The following is a 23,331-nucleotide window of genomic DNA, read 5'->3' on the forward strand; positions in this document are numbered from 1 at the left end:
CTATGTAATTTTAAAGGAACACTGTTTTGGTTAAATATAAACTGTTTTCTATAGTTTCATTTATCAAGAAATTAAAGTAAATTATATAAATTCTGCAGCAGTGCCAACATTTTGACTTTCGCCTGGACATGCTTAGCAATAATAAAGACTTAGCTCAAAAAGATAGATGAACAATAAATGTATTTTGTGTTTTTATTGAGGCATATTCTTTAAAAAATTTCGCCTATGACATTACATGGTCAAATTGTGGTATCAAGACTTGGCTAATATTTATTTTCTTTAGACATTCATTGGATGTTTAAAGAGTGTTATTAATAAAGATATCATGCAATGTTTTATTGTCAGTGAATTTACGAGACAACTTGAAAATCAGTCTTGTATTTACATTCTCCATAGGCTAAATCACAGGCACTTGTCTCACAAAAAAATCCTATAATTGACAGCCGACAAATCGGCATATAACGGAATTTCGCCACCAGCTGACATTTTTCTAAAATGCGAGGTAAGTACCTTGTGTTATATTAAGGTATGTAGGAAACAAATTCTGAGACATGTGCCTGTGGGCTAAATGTTTATTTGAAAGAGGGGATTCCATAGATCCTTATCCAAAACCTTGTCTTGGACAAAGGCAATACACATATCAACAAACTATAATATTTTTCAATATTGGTAGTGTGCATTCCTTCAATGTGCTAGTTAGGGTTCAATCTCTTGTTAGGTCAAACGAAAAACTTTATAAAAAAACATTTCCTGCTGCTCCACCGAAAACAAGACAGTAAGAAAAGACTAGTTGGCTAGGAGTCAGAATAATGTTGAGACTTCGTGTTACTCCCTGGCTAAAAAATGGTCCCAGTGTGTCAGTCTAGTACAAAGCAGGTTCATATTTATAATGATTTTCTGTGTTTTCATGTACGCCATGTTATATTTGCCACTTCACATTAAACATCTATCAACCTCAATTAAACATCAAACAAGCGTCCTGTAATATCTTTAATGTATTTAGGTGTTTTTATTAAAAGTAAAGGTAGATATACAGTGTGTGCACTGCGTACTAGTTTCCTTTTTAAAATAGGAACAGTCAGTGTTAAGTGAGATCAAGTCCGAAAAAAATGGTATTTTAAGATTGAACTAGTGACATCAATGATAAATAATGCAAGATAGATGAAAGACTGAAGTGTAAGTAAGAAATTTATCCTGATTACCCTAATTTCTTAGCCAGTAGGTTCAAAGGAAATTCGTGTCTTATTTTGCCATACTACCTAGTGGCAATGAAACGTTTTACACTTCAACATATGCTATTCACTCATGCCTGACTTGTGTATATTAACTGGTGACTCTATGGTAGATGAAATTACTAGTAAGCTTCTTCATTTTATTGATATCTTATTACAAATATTGATATTACAACCATAACCATTGACCAGTCCTGACAAGTATTCATTGCTCCATTTTCTATGAGGGATTCCCAGAAATGGATAAATTCTTTTTGTGATGTAGATCTATCTGAAGAGAGACAAGAATTAGTTTGTTCTTCATGATTGTATAGGTATATGAGTGTAAATATTCTTTTGTTGCCTTTAAAAAAGAAAAACTCAGCACTTCTCTAGTAAAATACTTTTTGGCTTTTCACTTTCTCCAGTGTTAACTTCTGTGGATTTTTTTATAATTATTTTTGACATTCAAATTCTTTTTAAAATATTGTTCATAACTGTTGTATAGATAATGGTTATAATATTGGTGTTAAAGTTAACTAGGTGCATTGTTCAGAATTCATGCTTACGACATGTTTCATCATAGTGATATTTGGCATAGATATTGGTTGTTTGTTGCTTTTTTGTCAGTTGTTGTCTCCGATACATTTTCGCTTTACATTCTCAGAATCTATACACCGCTCAACTGCATGCAGTTTGGTAATGTTCTAGTGACTTTATAATTTAAATGGTGAGTTTACTGATTGGGTAGATTAATGAGGATTGACTGGGTTTTTTTTTTCTTTATTTCCAGTGGCAAATATTTCAAGATAAATATTTGTAACCAGTTACATATACTGTTGATACATGCTATGATTATGCATAAGTATTCGTGTACCTAAGATTCAAGGACTACTCTTATCTCGATATCGAAGGGAATTTAGAATATTTATTTTGTTGAAATGTTTTTTTTTTTATTTATGCATGTTTGATATATTTTGTATGCCTTTGCTAAAGATTTTTTTCAGAACAGTTTCAATTTCAATGTAAAGACGTCAGTCTTACTTCGCTGACTTTGGACTGTATGTTTTAATCAAAATGTTAGTTTCTTATGCGAGTTTATAGAAAAGATCCTTATACAAGACCATTTATATTTGGTTATCTTTTTAATAGGCATTCTTCCATTCTATTTCCACGCTCCCTTGGTCAATTATTTTAAAATGCTAGACATTTGTTCAAATATTACGATCTCTGACTAGACATGTTGTAAAACAACAGTGTATTTTGCCATTGTGATTTGGTTAGCATCCCTTCAAAATGAAGCTTTCGGTGGCCGGGTGTTACCTTTCCACGTCAGTTTTAATCTAGCGTCGTACTACAGTACATGATATATAAGGCATGGAGATGTTATTTTTACAGATCAGATAAATTATCTATAGTAAAGGATCCTACAAATTAATGTAAGATACAGTCACAGAAAATAATTATATTTATAAGTACGTCTGAGCAGACTTGGGGTAATTGTAATTGTAATCATTAATCAGCTGTAATTGATTACAATTTTTCAAGTAATCATTGTAATCATTAATCAACCAAAAATCTGATTACATGTAATTTAATTTAATCAATTACTTTTCAAAATACCCTGTAATCCTGATTACTTTTTGATTACATTCTGATTACAATGAAAAAAATCTTAAACTGTGTTTATGGTCAATAAATGAACAATTTTGTTATTCTTATTTAATAAATATGTACATCTTAAGATAGTTTGGTTTACTTTATAAAGCATTGATTTGTATACTTCAGAAAAAATAAACTGTTACAGTATTGAAAAGTCATCATTATATCATCAAAGTCATCAAAATATATTTTACTGGCCTTAGTAAAATATATTGTACATATATTCAAAATTTAAAGATTTACATATATAATATATATTTGATAATAACTGTTATATTCAAGTAATATTATACTTTTCTTTAATCCTGAATTATGATCTTTTGTTAATATTGTGATTTTTGTCAACTTTGAATTGACAGGTAGGAAACCAATTAAGGTTTGTTTTTATTGCAATTTCCAATTGAGTATAGCTGTAGGACAATGTATATGATAAAAGATTAATCAGACATGTGAAAATTTATCAAATTTTAAGTTGGACAAATATCTTGTTCAAGATAAGCAAATTTTTGTATTTTCTTAAATTGGACATGTAAAATGCAATGATTTATAGGACTTATATTTTGTTTACAATTTGATTAAACAATTCTATTAAAATTTTACATAGTTTTTAACTGGTAACTTTATTTCATCCATATTTTAACTTCCATAAACTGCACCTTGAAATACATATAAAGTCTCAAAGAGGTCAGAAGACAAACAGCAAACTCTAAATGCCATATTCAATTGAAGTCAAAATAATTAAGAGATCAATGCTGATAAAGTGTAATGGGTAATAACCAGTGACACAATGTTCATGTATGTATGTTGTGAACTTTTGTGGTTTATTAAATAGATAGCATTCAAAAAATCAGAATGTGAATATATATGTTCAAACTCTTTTAGGTCATTTTTTAGTAGCAATAAACAAAAAAAAACTATGTTAATTGGACATGCTTTGATACTATATATGCCCTTGAATTTTTACTAGATAACATTTTTGTTCGCTTTGGGGATTCCGTATATCGTCAGATTATCGGAATTCCAATGGGGACTAACTGTGCACCACTTATTGCGGACCTGTTTTTGTATTGTTATGAGTTACAATTTATGACAAAAATAAGCAAAGACCCATCGAAACAACATCTGATAAACAAATTTAATAATACTTTTAGATATTTGGATGATATTTTGGCTCTCAATAATGACGACTTCAGTATGTATATTAATGAAATTTATCCTGTTGAACTTACTTTAAATAAAGCTAATACTAACAATGACCACTGCCCTTTTCTCGATCTTGATATCTATATCACTAATGGAAAGCTGAATACTAAAATTTATGATAAAAGGGATGATTTTTCATTTCCTATCGTTAATTATCCGTTTTTAGATGGTGACGTTCCCTTGTCACCATCTTACGGTGTTTATATATCTCAACTTGTACGATTCGCTCGTGTATGTAACAATGTTTTAGATTTTAACGAGAGAAATTTATGTATTACTGATAAATTATTACACCAGGGTTTTCGATATCACAAACTAGTCAAAACATTTACTAAATTTTATCATCGCTATAAAGACATCATTCGTAAATATAGCTCAACATGCAGACTTCTAATACGTTCAGGTATTTCACATCCAATTTTTATGGTAATATTCTTTATAAAGCACAAAGGTGTCAGTATTCACCTCAGAAACTTACAAAACCTTTGAATAAACTTATTAAGAAGGGATATAATTACGATACTGTTGTCAAGTCATTAAAGATTGCATATTTTGGCGTTAATATTGAGTCACTGATAAGGTCTTTGCATCGGAACTAAACACATTATTTTTTAAAAACAGTTGTTGGCATGACACGGGTTATGTTCTTCTCATATATGTTATGATGGTATGATGCTAAACCCCTAACGGGAAGGATTGTGCCTGATGTTCATATGATGAAATCATAATCTTTCAGTCAGTTTAATTGAAGTCTGGAGCTGGCATGTCAGTTAACTGCTAGTAGTCTGTTGTTATTTATGTAGTATTGTCATTTTGTTTATTTTCTTTGGTTACATCTTCTGACATCAGACTCGGATTTCTCTTGAACTGAATTTTAATGTGCGTATTGTTATGCGTTTACTTTACTACATTGGTTAGAGGTATAGGGGGAGGGTTGAGATCTCACAAACATGTTTAACCCCGCTGCATTTTTGCGCCTGTCCCAAGTCAGGAGCCTCTGGCCTTTGTTAGTCTTGTATTATTTTAATTTTAGTTTCTTGTGTACAATTTGGAAATTAGTATGGCGTTCATTATCACTGGACTAGTATATATTTGTTTAGGGGCCAGCTGAAGGACGCCTCCGGGTGCGGGAATTTCTCGCTACATTGAAGACCTGTTGGTGACCCTCTGCTGTTGTTTTTTATTTGGTCGGGTTGTTGTCTCTTTGACACATTCCCCATTTCCATTCTCAATTTTAAGTTTGAAGTTATTATTTTCTAATATATATATAAAACAAAATCTTTTCTAAAAAGTGCTTTAGTTGTATCAAATTCATTCATATCATTCAAAATGTTTGTTCTTTTTAAATTCATTGTAATCAGATGTAATCATGATTACTTTGCTAATGTAATCATTAATTTAATCAGACACTTTCAGAAATGATGTGATCATAAATTTAATTCAATCGTACAAATGACAAAGTAATTGTAATTTAATCAATTACATTGAAAGTAATCGGACCCATCTCTGCGTCTGAGCCAGTGACAACTCTACAACAGATTTATATTCGGTTATAGCTATATTAGCAGGGTTGATTTTGTTTCTTCGGCATAATCTCAATTTACTCAATTTTCTTTGTAATATATATAAAAGTAACATGGATATCGTTTTTTGGTGGCCTTTACAGTTGCTGTTGGGTGTGAGCAATTTAATGCTCCGTGTTGAAGACAGTACTTGATGGTCTATGATGGTTTACTTTTACGAATAGTGACTTAGATGGAGAGTTTTCTTATTATCACTCATACCACATCGTCTTATATTATTCTGCTCATTATTAGTTAAGGAATGACTGTAATATATTTTCTGTCTATTCAAAATAATATAAAAAATGTGGTGCACACTGAATAACGCGCGTAGCGGGTTATTTAACAGTGTGCACCACATTTTTTAATGCTATTTTGAATAGACAGAAAAAATATTACAGTCATTTCTTATAATTTAATTCTAAATTCCATTTTAAACCGTAGAAAACCATGAAAAAACGTTGATGACGTCACGGTCACATGACTAAATTATGTCTAGGGGCTGATAACAAAATAACGTCAGCCAATCAGAAGACGCGTTACATCCAAAATTAAATTATTAAATGATTTGTTCTAATTATTCAAGCATTTTACTTTGCAATGACTACAAAGGTGATAAATTTTAATATATTCAGCCTCCTCCACATATCGCAAATGTTTGCGTTATAACGCAAAGGTTTGCGTTATTTCGCATAAGAACGTTTCTAAAGTATTTTATTGTATTTTTGTGGCAAAAACTAAAATGACTAATTTTGTTTGTATACTCACGTATTTTGTATGCCTTTATCAGTAATATACAATTTAGACTTTATTTTTTTCTTTATCATCAAAGTTGAAAATCTATATGTTATTTCTATTATCATTATGGAAAATATACCTACATGCAGACGGAAATATCCAACCAAAAATCTTCCCGAGTGACTGCATTTTGACTGAAAGAAATGTCGTTTGTTTTCTCACCTAATTCTTACACGATATATTCTATAATTCACACACTAAGTGCAATCTAATGTTATTGGTCCAATGTTTTTTCCCTTCTAACATGAAAACAAACTTTATTTTAAACACAACTTTACAGTCCCACTCATATTTTGTTTCTTGTTTTTATTGGTATTAATTGATTTAGATGTAGTAGATATGTTTAGTCATGCATGATTTGTTTTGGGAAATTCCTATTTATCTATTTTTTGCATGTATACGCTCTTTAGATGGTAAAACTAGCCTATGCTCTACGTATCTTTTTTTGTGCTTTGAAACTTTTGTTAGGGTATTTTTTTTAGTGATAATTAGGAAGGTCTGGTGGGTTGTTTATTCCAAGTATCGACTCTGTGGTGATTATTTTCGCCTTGTTAGATTTTCGATTGTGTGCATGTAGTTTGGAGTATCGAACTCACCGTACAATATGACTCTTACGATTCTTTTAAGAATTCTCTTAGTAAAAATCGTTTAACTTTTGCTAAGAATAAAAAACTAAAAAAGGATTTCATAAAATTTTGGGAGAATTCCATTTCAAAAAGTATTAATGATAAAAGAGGAAACAAATTAAGGACTTTCAAGGATTTGAAATCGTTTGATATGGAGAACTTTTTAAAATTAGATATAGACAGAGCTAATATTTCAAACTTTATAAGAATAAGGATAAGTAATAGTATTCTTATGATTGGGAAAGGCAGACATAAAAAGATTGATTTAGAAAACAGATTATGCCCCGTTGTAAATTTGAAGATGAACTACACTTTACCTTAAAATGTGCCAAACTGAATGAATTGAGGAATAAATTTTTCCTGAATATTTCGGATATTTTACCATCTTTCAATAATCTTTCAGACATGGAAAAATTCTATTTCATGATTTCGAAGTAATGAATCAATGTTAATACCAAAATATGCTATCTTTAATTACATTACAACAGTATCGTAACTATATCCTTTCTGAATAAGTCTGTTTAAAGGATGGTTAGCTTTTGAGGTGAATGCCAATATTTTTGTGCTTTCGGTAAAGAATATTACCATAAAAGATTTTGATGTAAAAATGTCCTTGTAAAATCTAATAAATGTTTTACCACTGGTTTGTGATATCGAAAACCTTGGTGTTATAATTATTCAGTAATACAGAAATGGGTCACCTTCTAAAAATGGATGATTAACAATAGGAAATGAAAAGTCATATCATTAATTTCGGTATTATGCTTCCCGCTAAAGATGTGTCAGATGTTGTTTCGATGGGTCTTTGCCGATTTTAGTCTTAAATTGTAACTCATAACAATAAGGAAACGGGTCCGCAATAAGTGGTTCACAATCAGCTCCCATTGGAATTCCGAAAACTTGGCGATATATTATAGGAATCGACCATTTATGGCCGTGTTTTTGGATGCGGATATTTGCTGAAGTGATTGGTAATGTGCTTTTCTTGATTGAGTTACTTTTTTGTAAACTCTATTAAAACCAAAATTTATAAAGCTCACTATAGCTTGTGTTTATCATAGTGTAGTTTATTGAATATTGACTTTCATGTAATAAAATTTTGAATCTTGAAACTTAATCTTGAAAATTTAAACTTTAAAAGTTAAGTAGGCTCGCGGGTATAAGATTTTCAGAAAAAAATTAAATATTAATTTTTCATTACAAATTTTATTTATTACCTTAAGTAATTGTTACTATATGGTACAAAACTCATTCCAAAAAATCAATTCGTGTTGGCCCCAGGTGACTTTTAAAATGTAGATATCATTGAAAAAGCTCCAAATTACCTCCCTTTGGTGCAAAAATGCCATTTTTTAGCATTCAAATTGAAATATCTTTTTAACTCATCGGTGACCTATATTTTTTATTGTTGTTTTCGAATAAGCTGTACATAAACTAAATAACTGTAAAATTTAAGCGATTTCTGTAATTTAGTTCTTTTTTTATTTCGATATATTACTGCTATTTCTCCTATTAGTTCAACAGAAAAAAGGACATTAACAAAAATGTATGCTTCTTTCAAAGGCAGATTGTGAGCGTAAATGAACGGTGACCCCATTTTTTTATTTCATTTTTCTATTAAGTATAAGATAAAGTTCATTTATATAGAAAAATATGGAGAAATCCTATATTAAATAAAAAAAAAATTGATTTAGCGGACCCGCGAGCCCCCTTAAGTACTGAGAGATGTTTAATAAAAAAATAATAAGATTGTTTATTGTTTTGTTTGTGGTTTCCGAATATGTGAGTTGCAAGAGCTTAAGCAGAGTTCCATTTGGTTCATATTATCACTTTATTTCATGATTACTTTGTGTACGTATTATGTGTATATATATTGTGTATTTCACTAAAAACTTGTTTTATAATAATCATTGTATTATGATGTGTATGTATCTTTCCGAAAAGGGGCCCATCATGGATTGGTCTGAAAATAATGCCTAATTAGGGTTCAATCTCTTGTTAGGTCAAACGAAAAACTTTATAAAAAAACATTTCCTGCTGCTCCACCGAAAACAAGACAGTAAGAAAAGACTAGTTGGCTAGGAGTCAGAATAATGTTGAGACTTCGTGTTACTCCCTGGCTAAAAAATGGTCCCAGTGTGTCAGTCTAGTACAAAGCAGGTTCATATTTATAATGATTTTCTGTGTTTTCATGTACGCCATGTTATATTTGCCACTTCACATTAAACATCTATCAACCTCAATTAAACATCAAACAAGCGTCCTGTAATATCTTTAATGTATTTAGGTGTTTTTATTAAAAGTAAAGGTAGATATACAGTGTGTGCACTGCGTACTAGTTTCCTTTTTAAAATAGGAACAGTCAGTGTTAAGTGAGATCAAGTCCGAAAAAAATGGTATTTTAAGATTGAACTAGTGACATCAATGATAAATAATGCAAGATAGATGAAAGACTGAAGTGTAAGTAAGAAATTTATCCTGATTACCCTAATTTCTTAGCCAGTAGGTTCAAAGGAAATTCGTGTCTTATTTTGCCATACTACCTAGTGGCAATGAAACGTTTTACACTTCAACATATGCTATTCACTCATGCCTGACTTGTGTATATTAACTGGTGACTCTATGGTAGATGAAATTACTAGTAAGCTTCTTCATTTTATTGATATCTTATTACAAATATTGATATTACAACCATAACCATTGACCAGTCCTGACAAGTATTCATTGCTCCATTTTCTATGAGGGATTCCCAGAAATGGATAAATTCTTTTTGTGATGTAGATCTATCTGAAGAGAGACAAGAATTAGTTTGTTCTTCATGATTGTATAGGTATATGAGTGTAAATATTCTTTTGTTGCCTTTAAAAAAGAAAAACTCAGCACTTCTCTAGTAAAATACTTTTTGGCTTTTCACTTTCTCCAGTGTTAACTTCTGTGGATTTTTTTATAATTATTTTTGACATTCAAATTCTTTTTAAAATATTGTTCATAACTGTTGTATAGATAATGGTTATAATATTGGTGTTAAAGTTAACTAGGTGCATTGTTCAGAATTCATGCTTACGACATGTTTCATCATAGTGATATTTGGCATAGATATTGGTTGTTTGTTGCTTTTTTGTCAGTTGTTGTCTCCGATACATTTTCGCTTTACATTCTCAGAATCTATACACCGCTCAACTGCATGCAGTTTGGTAATGTTCTAGTGACTTTATAATTTAAATGGTGAGTTTACTGATTGGGTAGATTAATGAGGATTGACTGGGTTTTTTTTTTCTTTATTTCCAGTGGCAAATATTTCAAGATAAATATTTGTAACCAGTTACATATACTGTTGATACATGCTATGATTATGCATAAGTATTCGTGTACCTAAGATTCAAGGACTACTCTTATCTCGATATCGAAGGGAATTTAGAATATTTATTTTGTTGAAATGTTTTTTTTTTTATTTATGCATGTTTGATATATTTTGTATGCCTTTGCTAAAGATTTTTTTCAGAACAGTTTCAATTTCAATGTAAAGACGTCAGTCTTACTTCGCTGACTTTGGACTGTATGTTTTAATCAAAATGTTAGTTTCTTATGCGAGTTTATAGAAAAGATCCTTATACAAGACCATTTATATTTGGTTATCTTTTTAATAGGCATTCTTCCATTCTATTTCCACGCTCCCTTGGTCAATTATTTTAAAATGCTAGACATTTGTTCAAATATTACGATCTCTGACTAGACATGTTGTAAAACAACAGTGTATTTTGCCATTGTGATTTGGTTAGCATCCCTTCACCTTTTTTCTTATATGTGTTTGTTTTGGGGTTTTGTTTCGTCTTTTTTAACAAACAATTCATACCGTGTTCTTGGCATGTCATTATGGAATTCATCTGTTCAAAGACAGTATTCATCATATCCGTCACAACATCTACAGACGACTGTCCACACGAGTCACTTACAGACTTCTGCATACACTGGTAAGAACCAAGAAGTATTCTGAAACAGTAACATCACAATATTACATCCTCGAATAACTATCAAACTAGGATGAAAAACCGTGTCCTGCATTTATTTAAGTTTTTATCTCTGTCTTGACTTTTTATTTTTCACTCTACTCGGTCCTGACTACTTTTTATAGTTTATCCTGACTGTTTTACATACATTGTTATCCTGTCCTAGACCCCCCCCCCCTAAAATCAAATCCCTTACTTGCACCATTTTTGTTTAACTTGATCTGTGTACGCATCATCTAACATGGATATTTGTTCAAGTTGGCTCTTGACAGTTTCAACATGGTCCTTGTAACAAGCATTAGATCTTTTCTGTACCTCTGGTTTTCTCCAACAAGCATCATGTAGAACCATATCTACAAAATACACTTTTAACATTAGGAACTCAATTGTTTGTCTTATTTTTTGGTTAAAAACGATAATGCTTATATGTTCATTTACTATTTGGGTTTCTTTACTGTGGCAATATCCGAAGGCTGTTTGTCCTAGCCCTTCAATGTGTTTACGAAGAAACACCAAATCCTACAATATTTTGTATATTAGTTGGTATCTGTAGCATGATTTGCTGTACAACTTGAGCTTAGGTTTTTTATATAGATCATTATAATATTGCTCACGTTGTATACATTTCTTAGTCTGCTTGTAACGTATTGTGTGCCTTGTGTTTGTATAGTTTTTCAATAGGAGGACCTTTTATATATCACTAATAGTATACGGTATGGGTTTAATCATTTGTGAAGGAGACGATGACCTGTATAATGTTAACATCTTCATACTTTTGGTATATGGATCGCCGGTTGTCTCATGTCGGATATGATGATCTCTCATAGCAATCATGACACATTCTTTTTTTTCATATACTGAAAAAGGCATCTTGTTTAATGTCCTCCGTGGCCAGATAAATGTAAAAAAAAATGATGTACCGTTGTCGTTGTTTATTCATTTATCTAACTTATTGTATACCTGAAAACCCAGACGTGCATATAAAGTTGACTGTTTTCAGTGTCGTCGCAAAAGTAGATGCATACATCAAGTCATCTGAACATTTCGATAACTTGGGCGTGTAACAGCTCTTGAATTCTCCTCTGTATCTGCAAATTGAAGTAATATCACAAGATTTCGACGTGCATTGCATTATACTGTTGCATGTTAGTATGTACAGTGAAATAGCCATCTTTATGTGTATTGTGGTTGGATTTACCTCGCTGAAAGCTCCTACAACAAAAGCTGGTCCAAACATCAATATATCGTGGAGTGAGTTTAAATTGAAGAATCAGTTTTAGTGTTGTGGGCTGTCTGCCAGCAGTAATGAAATAGAGCAGCAAAGAATATTCTGAGGAAACTGACTCGTAAAAGATATGCCGTACAACCAAACAAAATGATGATTTGTTTTATTCGCCGAGATTTTGATTTTTGAAAAATGTAGAATATATACGTACTTACGAACAAAGACTTTCAATCTGTCTTTTATGAGGCAAAACAGTGAATTCTTCCGATTCAGATACATTCTGCGACAGTTTCCAAGTACACAGATTAAGTCCAACAAAATCGCATCCGTTTACTGTACTCAAGACAACTAAAATGAAAAGTTGTCTATCAAAATTCTGTGTTGTCCAGGAGAAAAAAACTGTAATGTGTTGGTTTCATTTTTACAGCACTGGGTCGATACCTTTGCCGGTGGACTACCAGTCCCCAGAGGTTTGCGCAACTCAGTAGTCAGTACTTCGGGACTGATATGATTTATAACAAACCTTTCTTAGATGGACCTTTTATAAATTTTTAAACAATGAAGACACTAAAGTTTCAACTCCCTCAGGCAAAGTGGACAGTAGATGGTTTAGTCTATTCTTTTAAGGCCTTTTTCTTCATAAAGCTTCTATTAAAACTGTTTAGAATCTCACACATCCTCGGCTTTCAAATATTCGGCTTTGCGCGCTCCTGATGAAGGTAAAGTCAGACTGAAGTGAAATTTTTGTGTTTGCTCTTAATCTATAGAATATCCAGAATATGCTGAAAAGTTAGTGGATATAATGCGGCTTCCTTTAAATCATACTTTGACAGATGGAAAGTCGGAAGAATACTGAAGTATTATATGAGGAATTCGCTCCACAACTCAGTAAAATATTCACCACAATAACAAAATATGGATATATTATTTAAAGTGTATGGATATTGTTTTTTACGGAAGCGTTTTAGCGCCACACTTTTTTTTTATATTTTTCTTCCTATCTTCGCAAAGGTTTGCGTAATATCGCAAAGGTTTGCGTAATATCGCAAAGGTTTGCGTTATATCGCAAATGTTTGCGTTATATCGCAAAGGTTTGCGTTGTAACGCAAACCAAACCTTTTGCGTTGTAACGCAAACATTTGCGATATAACGCAAACCTTTGCGTCACAACGTACACCTTTGCGTTACAACGTAAACCTTTTGCGGTATAACGCAAACCTTTGCGTACCTTTGCGTTATAACGCAAACCTATGCGAAATAACGCAAAGGCAAACCTTTGCGATAAAACGCAAATCTTTGAGTTATAACGCAAACCTTTGCGAAATAACGCAAACCTTTGTGAAATAACGCAAACCTCTTGATTTCAATTTTTCATTAAGTTTTGTATGTATATGACCGACTGTCATTCATTTCGTTTGTGGTTTATTAGTAGGTTAAAAAAGAAACATACATCCATGCAAGGCCAAATTATTATATTAAAAATGCATAAGAATAATGGAATACTTGAAGTTCAATTATACATAAATAAAAACTGATTTGTGCATAAAAAAAGTATATAATTTAACATGAAAATAGACGCTATATAGGCATATTTAAATTGAAAGATAATTCTTTTTTTTTTTTTTGAAGCAAGAAATCGTTTTTTAAAATCTCAGAATATGATAAAGATTCTTTGATAGAAAGTCATTGAATTTTCATTTCAATATAGTGAAGTATTTTTAAGATGCTTGGCTAGTAATTTTAATGGAGAGAACATAATTTTATTAATAAAACATCTTCATTCTGTACATTTATTGTCAAAGGGTAGCTTGTTTAAATCTAACCAACTTTACACAGTTCTCAAACGGGATCTTACTGTGGAAGTATATTTATATTCGGTTAAACAACTCGTCTAAACATCAACCCAACAATGTTAGATCTGTAAATTTGCTTTCGCAAATTTTTTGTTCTTCCCTCGCCGGGATTTGAACCCATGCTACTGAGATATCGTGACACCATATCGCCTGCACTGTAGCCGTCCCGCTAGACCACACGACCACCTGGGCTTCATAAAAATGAAGCTTTCGGTGGCCGGGTGTTACCTTTCCACGTCAGTTTTAATCTAGCGTCGTACTACAGTACATGATATATAAGGCATGGAGATGTTATTTTTACAGATCAGATAAATTATCTATAGTAAAGGATCCTACAAATTAATGTAAGATACAGTCACAGAAAATAATTATATTTATAAGTACGTCTGAGCAGACTTGGGGTAATTGTAATTGTAATCATTAATCAGCTGTAATTGATTACAATTTTTCAAGTAATCATTGTAATCATTAATCAACCAAAAATCTGATTACATGTAATTTAATTTAATCAATTACTTTTCAAAATACCCTGTAATCCTGATTACTTTTTGATTACATTCTGATTACAATGAAAAAAATCTTAAACTGTGTTTATGGTCAATAAATGAACAATTTTGTTATTCTTATTTAATAAATATGTACATCTTAAGATAGTTTGGTTTACTTTATAAAGCATTGATTTGTATACTTCAGAAAAAATAAACTGTTACAGTATTGAAAAGTCATCATTATATCATCAAAGTCATCAAAATATATTTTACTGGCCTTAGTAAAATATATTGTACATATATTCAAAATTTAAAGATTTACATATATAATATATATTTGATAATAACTGTTATATTCAAGTAATATTATACTTTTCTTTAATCCTGAATTATGATCTTTTGTTAATATTGTGATTTTTGTCAACTTTGAATTGACAGGTAGGAAACCAATTAAGGTTTGTTTTTATTGCAATTTCCAATTGAGTATAGCTGTAGGACAATGTATATGATAAAAGATTAATCAGACATGTGAAAATTTATCAAATTTTAAGTTGGACAAATATCTTGTTCAAGATAAGCAAATTTTTGTATTTTCTTAAATTGGACATGTAAAATGCAATGATTTATAGGACTTATATTTTGTTTACAATTTGATTAAACAATTCTATTAAAATTTTACATAGTTTTTAACTGGTAACTTTATTTCATCCATATTTTAACTTCCATAAACTGCACCTTGAAATACATATAAAGTCTCAAAGAGGTCAGAAGACAAACAGCAAACTCTAAATGCCATATTCAATTGAAGTCAAAATAATTAAGAGATCAATGCTGATAAAGTGTAATGGGTAATAACCAGTGACACAATGTTCATGTATGTATGTTGTGAACTTTTGTGGTTTATTAAATAGATAGCATTCAAAAAATCAGAATGTGAATATATATGTTCAAACTCTTTTAGGTCATTTTTTAGTAGCAATAAACAAAAAAAAACTATGTTAATTGGACATGCTTTGATACTATATATGCCCTTGAATTTTTACTAGATAACATTTTTGTTCGCTTTGGGGATTCCGTATATCGTCAGATTATCGGAATTCCAATGGGGACTAACTGTGCACCACTTATTGCGGACCTGTTTTTGTATTGTTATGAGTTACAATTTATGACAAAAATAAGCAAAGACCCATCGAAACAACATCTGATAAACAAATTTAATAATACTTTTAGATATTTGGATGATATTTTGGCTCTCAATAATGACGACTTCAGTATGTATATTAATGAAATTTATCCTGTTGAACTTACTTTAAATAAAGCTAATACTAACAATGACCACTGCCCTTTTCTCGATCTTGATATCTATATCACTAATGGAAAGCTGAATACTAAAATTTATGATAAAAGGGATGATTTTTCATTTCCTATCGTTAATTATCCGTTTTTAGATGGTGACGTTCCCTTGTCACCATCTTACGGTGTTTATATATCTCAACTTGTACGATTCGCTCGTGTATGTAACAATGTTTTAGATTTTAACGAGAGAAATTTATGTATTACTGATAAATTATTACACCAGGGTTTTCGATATCACAAACTAGTCAAAACATTTACTAAATTTTATCATCGCTATAAAGACATCATTCGTAAATATAGCTCAACATGCAGACTTCTAATACGTTCAGGTATTTCACATCCAATTTTTATGGTAATATTCTTTATAAAGCACAAAGGTGTCAGTATTCACCTCAGAAACTTACAAAACCTTTGAATAAACTTATTAAGAAGGGATATAATTACGATACTGTTGTCAAGTCATTAAAGATTGCATATTTTGGCGTTAATATTGAGTCACTGATAAGGTCTTTGCATCGGAACTAAACACATTATTTTTTAAAAACAGTTGTTGGCATGATACGGGTTATGTTCTTCTCATATATGTTATGATGGTATGATACTAAACCCCTAACGGGAAGGATTGTGCCTGATGTTCATATGATGAAATCATAATCTTTCAGTCAGTTTAATTGAAGTCTGGAGCTGGCATGTCAGTTAACTGCTAGTAGTCTGTTGTTATTTATGTAGTATTGTCATTTTGTTTATTTTCTTTGGTTACATCTTCTGACATCAGACTCGGATTTCTCTTGAACTGAATTTTAATGTGCGTATTGTTATGCGTTTACTTTACTACATTGGTTAGAGGTATAGGGGGAGGGTTGAGATCTCACAAACATGTTTAACCCCGCTGCATTTTTGCGCCTGTCCCAAGTCAGGAGCCTCTGGCCTTTGTTAGTCTTGTATTATTTTAATTTTAGTTTCTTGTGTACAATTTGGAAATTAGTATGGCGTTCATTATCACTGGACTAGTATATATTTGTTTAGGGGCCAGCTGAAGGACGCCTCCGGGTGCGGGAATTTCTCGCTACATTGAAGACCTGTTGGTGACCCTCTGCTGTTGTTTTTTATTTGGTCGGGTTGTTGTCTCTTTGACACATTCCCCATTTCCATTCTCAATTTTAAGTTTGAAGTTATTATTTTCTAATATATATATAAAACAAAATCTTTTCTAAAAAGTGCTTTAGTTGTATCAAATTCATTCATATCATTCAAAATGTTTGTTCTTTTTAAATTCATTGTAATCAGATGTAATCATGATTACTTTGCTAATGTAATCATTAATTTAATCAGACACTTTCAGAAATGATGTGATCATAAATTTAATTCAATCGTACAAATGACAAAGTAATTGTAATTTAATCAATTACATTGAAAGTAATCGGACCCATCTCTGCGTCTGAGCCAGTGACAACTCTACAACAGATTTATATTCGGTTATAGCTATATTAGCAGGGTTGATTTTGTTTCTTCGGCATAATCTCAATTTACTCAATTTTCTTTGTAATATATATAAAAGTAACATGGATATCGTTTTTTGGTGGCCTTTACAGTTGCTGTTGGGTGTGAGCAATTTAATGCTCCGTGTTGAAGACAGTACTTTAGTCTATGATGGTTTACTTTTACGAATAGTGACTTAGATGGAGAGTTTTCTTATTGGCACTCATACCACATCGTCTTATATTATTCTGCTCATTATTAGTTAAGGAATGACTGTAATATATTTTCTGTCTATTCAAAATAATATAAAAAATGTGGTGCACACTGAATAACGCGCGTAGCGGGTTATTTAACAGTGTGCACCACATTTTTTAATGCTATTTTGAATAGACAGAAAAAATATTACAGTCATTTCTTATAATTTAATTCTAAATTCCATTTTAAACCGTAGAAAACCATGAAAAAACGTTGATGACGTCACGGTCACATGACTAAATTATGTCTAGGGGCTGATAACAAAATAACGTCAGCCAATCAGAAGACGCGTTACATCCAAAATTTAATTATTAAATGATTTGTTCTAATTATTCAAGCATTTTACTTTGCAATGACTACAAAGGTGATAAATTTTAATATATTCAGCCTCCTCCACATATCGCAAATGTTTGCGTTATAACGCAAAGGTTTGCGTTATTTCGCATAAGAACGTTTCTAAAGTATTTTATTGTATTTTTGTGGCAAAAACTAAAATGACTAATTTTGTTTGTATACTCACGTATTTTGTATGCCTTTATCAGTAATATACAATTTAGACTTTATTTTTTTCTTTATCATCAAAGTTGAAAATCTATATGTTATTTCTATTATCATTATGGAAAATATACCTACATGCAGACGGAAATATCCAACCAAAAATCTTCCCGAGTGACTGCATTTTGACTGAAAGAAATGTCGTTTGTTTTCTCACCTAATTCTTACACGATATATTCTATAATTCACACACTAAGTGCAATCTAATGTTATTGGTCCAATGTTTTTTCCCTTCTAACATGAAAACAAACTTTATTTTAAACACAACTTTACAGTCCCACTCATATTTTGTTTCTTGTTTTTATTGGTATTAATTGATTTAGATGTAGTAGATATGTTTAGTCATGCATGATTTGTTTTGGGAAATTCCTATTTATCTATTTTTTGCATGTATACGCTCTTTAGATGGTAAAACTAGCCTATGCTCTACGTATCTTTTTTTGTGCTTTGAAACTTTTGTTAGGGTATTTTTTTTAGTGATAATTAGGAAGGTCTGGTGGGTTGTTTATTCCAAGTATCGACTCTGTGGTGATTATTTTCGCCTTGTTAGATTTTCGATTGTGTGCATGTAGTTTGGAGTATCGAACTCACCGTACAATATGACTCTTACGATTCTTTTCAGAATTCTCTTAGTAAAAATCGTTTAACTTTTGCTAAGAATAAAAAACTAAAAAAGGATTTCATAAAATTTTGGGAGAATTCCATTTCAAAAAGTATTAATGATAAAAGAGGAAACAAATTAAGGACTTTCAAGGATTTGAAATCGTTTGATATGGAGAACTTTTTAAAATTAGATATAGACAGAGCTAATATTTCAAACTTTATAAGAATAAGGATAAGTAATAGTATTCTTATGATTGGGAAAGGCAGACATAAAAAGATTGATTTAGAAAACAGATTATGCCCCGTTGTAAATTTGAAGATGAACTACACTTTACCTTAAAATGTGCCAAACTGAATGAATTGAGGAATAAATTTTTCCTGAATATTTCGGATATTTTACCATCTTTCAATAATCTTTCAGACATGGAAAAATTCTATTTCATGATTTCGAAGTAATGAATCAATGTTAATACCAAAATATGCTATCTTTAATTACATTACAACAGTATCGTAACTATATCCTTTCTGAATAAGTCTGTTTAAAGGATGGTTAGCTTTTGAGGTGAATGCCAATATTTTTGTGCTTTCGGTAAAGAATATTACCATAAAAGATTTTGATGTAAAAATGTCCTTGTAAAATCTAATAAATGTTTTACCACTGGTTTGTGATATCGAAAACCTTGGTGTTATAATTATTCAGTAATACAGAAATGGGTCACCTTCTAAAAATGGATGATTAACAATAGGAAATGAAAAGTCATATCATTAATTTCGGTATTATGCTTCCCGCTAAAGATGTGTCAGATGTTGTTTCGATGGGTCTTTGCCGATTTTAGTCTTAAATTGTAACTCATAACAATAAGGAAACGGGTCCGCAATAAGTGGTTCACAATCAGCTCCCATTGGAATTCCGAAAACTTGGCGATATATTATAGGTAGCACTCCACAGTTAGAAAATAAAATTAAAAATGAGCCACAAAATGTTTTATCATCTCCTATTCCTGGATTTCTAATACATTAACCTAACTGTTTGTGTTGTACATGTGCATATGTATGTAATCAGTATGTTCCATAGATTTGATTTTCAAAAGTTAAAAGAGTGAAAATTAATTCCTTTTGTGTGTATCCATGGCAACATTCTGCATTTATTTACCATAAAATATTGCAAAAAGGGGGGTGGACATGTCACATATCCCCCCAAAATTTGGATCAAACTAGAATTTCAATGCCTTTGAGTGATACCTTTTTAGAAACTGTTTTCATAAATCTTCCTAATGATCAAATAAAAAATGGGTGTCTTTCGCCTCATTTTTTCGTAAAATCCAATCACAAAGTTCGTGCGATAAAAAGTTGGAAAAAAAACATTACAATAATTGCTGGACCAATGTATGGTAGGGACATGCAAATACGGACTGTCATACAGAAAACAGCCTATATTACATACATTACATAATCTTGATGTTCATATAAACCCAATACAAAGGCTATTTTAATACTCAGCTATCCAAAAATGAATTTTATTGCACACTAGCTCTCATATTTGAAAAATCCACAGGGGCCAAAATGCGAAACTACACACCTAACTGTGGAGTGCTACCTTAAGGTGACATTTTTCCCCTCCTGCCTCAATTTTTATTATATTTTCTGTGTTCTACTAGCTGTTACGATGAAAATGGTACCTTAGTTTTTAAAATTGGTTCAGTAATAAAGATTTTATGAAGGTTAGCAGTTGATGTTGAAACGCGACAAAAAGTGATTTAAAAATAAATGCTGGATAATAGTGAAAAACTTCAAGTCTGTCTCATTTTTGGGGTAAATTTCTAAAACTTTTCCCATTATCTTATTTAAAATCATAAAATTACCTTAAAGGAGGACAAATTGTACAAATTTTAGGTATTTGAAGGCACTTATAGGTCAATTTTGCTGTAAATAGCATACCTAACCTTGGTTTAGAAGCTCTCAAGCAGGGTATAAATTTCTAGCAGTACTGGCATCATTAAATTTGATTAATGCCAAATTATAATATAAAATCCTGCTAAAAATGTTTATTTGACTTATTCGCATTCAAAAATATAAAGCGATATATTCTGAGAATATCATATAAAGCGCAATCTTTGGTTACAATGGCGAAGCTAATGGAGTACAAATTTAAGACCGCAACATGTCTAAGTGTCAAAATGTGTATATTTGGTTGCTAAGGACAGTAAACAATAAAATAAACATAAATTGCATTCCTAGCAGATTTTTTACCTTCAGAACTAAAACAAGAACATAAAAGAATAAAGATTTGTGGTGAATTTTATCTTAAAAAGTGCATTTCTGTGCTTTCTGATGTGCCATAAGGTAGCACTCCACAGTTAGAAAATAAAATTAAAAATGAGCCACAAAATGTTTTATCATCTCCTATTCCTGGATTTCTAATACATTAACCTAACTGTTTGTGTTGTACATGTGCATATGTATGTAATCAGTATGTTCCATAGATTTGATTTTCAAAAGTTAAAAGAGTGAAAATTAATTCCTTTTGTGTGTATCCATGGCAACATTCTGCATTTATTTACCATAAAATATTGCAAAAAGGGGGGTGGACATGTCACATATCCCCCCAAAATTTGGATCAAACTAGAATTTCAATGCCTTTGAGTGATACCTTTTTAGAAACTGTTTTCATAAATCTTCCTAATGATCAAATAAAAAATGGGTGTCTTTCGCCTCATTTTTTCGTAAAATCCAATCACAAAGTTCGTGCGATAAAAAGTTGGAAAAAAAACATTACAATAATTGCTGGACCAATGTATGGTAGGGACATGCAAATACGGACTGTCATACAGAAAACAGCCTATATTACATACATTACATAATCTTGATGTTCATATAAACCCAATACAAAGGCTATTTTAATACTCAGCTATCCAAAAATGAATTTTATTGCACACTAGCTCTCATATTTGAAAAATCCACAGGGGCCAAAATGCGAAACTACACACCTAACTGTGGAGTGCTACCATAGGAATCGACCATTTATGGCCGTGTTTTTGGATGCGGATATTTGCTGAAGTGATTGGTAATGTGCTTTTCTTGATTGAGTTACTTTTTTGTAAACTCTATTAAAACCAAAATTTATAAAGCTCACTATAGCTTGTGTTTATCATAGTGTAGTTTATTGAATATTGACTTTCATGTAATAAAATTTTGAATCTTGAAACTTAATCTTGAAAATTTAAACTTTAAAAGTTAAGTAGGCTCGCGGGTATAAGATTTTCAGAAAAAAATTAAATATTAATTTTTCATTACAAATTTTATTTATTACCTTAAGTAATTGTTACTATATGGTACAAAACTCATTCCAAAAAATCAATTCGTGTTGGCCCCAGGTGACTTTTAAAATGTAGATATCATTGAAAAAGCTCCAAATTACCTCCCTTTGGTGCAAAAATGCCATTTTTTAGCATTCAAATTGAAATATCTTTTTAACTCATCGGTGACCTATATTTTTTATTGTTGTTTTCGAATAAGCTGTACATAAACTAAATAACTGTAAAATTTAAGCGATTTCTGTAATTTAGTTCTTTTTTTATTTCGATATATTACTGCTATTTCTCCTATTAGTTCAACAGAAAAAAGGACATTAACAAAAATGTATGCTTCTTTCAAAGGCAGATTGTGAGCGTAAATGAACGGTGACCCCATTTTTTTATTTCATTTTTCTATTAAGTATAAGATAAAGTTCATTTATATAGAAAAATATGGAGAAATCCTATATTAAATAAAAAAAAAATTGATTTAGCGGACCCGCGAGCCCCCTTAAGTACTGAGAGATGTTTAATAAAAAAATAATAAGATTGTTTATTGTTTTGTTTGTGGTTTCCGAATATGTGAGTTGCAAGAGCTTAAGCAGAGTTCCATTTGGTTCATATTATCACTTTATTTCATGATTACTTTGTGTACGTATTATGTGTATATATATTGTGTATTTCACTAAAAACTTGTTTTATAATAATCATTGTATTATGATGTGTATGTATCTTTCCGAAAAGGGGCCCATCATGGATTGGTCTGAAAATAATGCCTAATTAGGGTTCAATCTCTTGTTAGGTCAAACGAAAAACTTTATAAAAAAACATTTCCTGCTGCTCCACCGAAAACAAGACAGTAAGAAAAGACTAGTTGGCTAGGAGTCAGAATAATGTTGAGACTTCGTGTTACTCCCTGGCTAAAAAATGGTCCCAGTGTGTCAGTCTAGTACAAAGCAGGTTCATATTTATAATGATTTTCTGTGTTTTCATGTACGCCATGTTATATTTGCCACTTCACATTAAACATCTATCAACCTCAATTAAACATCAAACAAGCGTCCTGTAATATCTTTAATGTATTTAGGTGTTTTTATTAAAAGTAAAGGTAGATATACAGTGTGTGCACTGCGTACTAGTTTCCTTTTTAAAATA

The 23,331-nt window shown here is 31.1% G+C and overlaps 1 protein-coding gene across 3 annotated transcripts; it reads right to left on the reverse strand.

The window, feature by feature from the left end:
• Positions 1-9,704: 9,704 nt before the first annotated feature.
• LOC139520253 (uncharacterized) lies at positions 9,705-18,685 on the reverse strand. Of its 3 annotated transcripts, none has more exons than XM_071312750.1 (6): positions 18,359-18,685; positions 12,510-12,642; positions 12,030-12,157; positions 11,266-11,422; positions 10,916-11,052; positions 9,705-9,849 (listed from the first exon to the last, which is right to left on the reverse strand). In XM_071312750.1, exons 1-6 carry the CDS (start codon positions 18,402-18,404, stop codon positions 9,719-9,721), a joined length of 732 nt encoding a protein of 243 aa, XP_071168851.1. In that variant the 5' UTR covers positions 18,405-18,685; the 3' UTR covers positions 9,705-9,718. The 3 variants fall into 3 exon arrangements, with proteins under 3 accessions (XP_071168851.1, XP_071168866.1, XP_071168857.1); XM_071312765.1 differs by having other exon boundaries at positions 12,506-12,642; positions 18,359-18,684; XM_071312756.1 differs by having other exon boundaries at positions 9,705-9,845; positions 18,359-18,681.
• Positions 18,686-23,331: the final 4,646 nt, after the last annotated feature.

The sequence above is a fragment of the Mytilus edulis genome, chromosome 1, assembly GCF_963676685.1.
Source record: "Mytilus edulis chromosome 1, xbMytEdul2.2, whole genome shotgun sequence".
Lineage (NCBI taxonomy): Eukaryota > Metazoa > Mollusca > Bivalvia > Mytilida > Mytilidae > Mytilus > Mytilus edulis.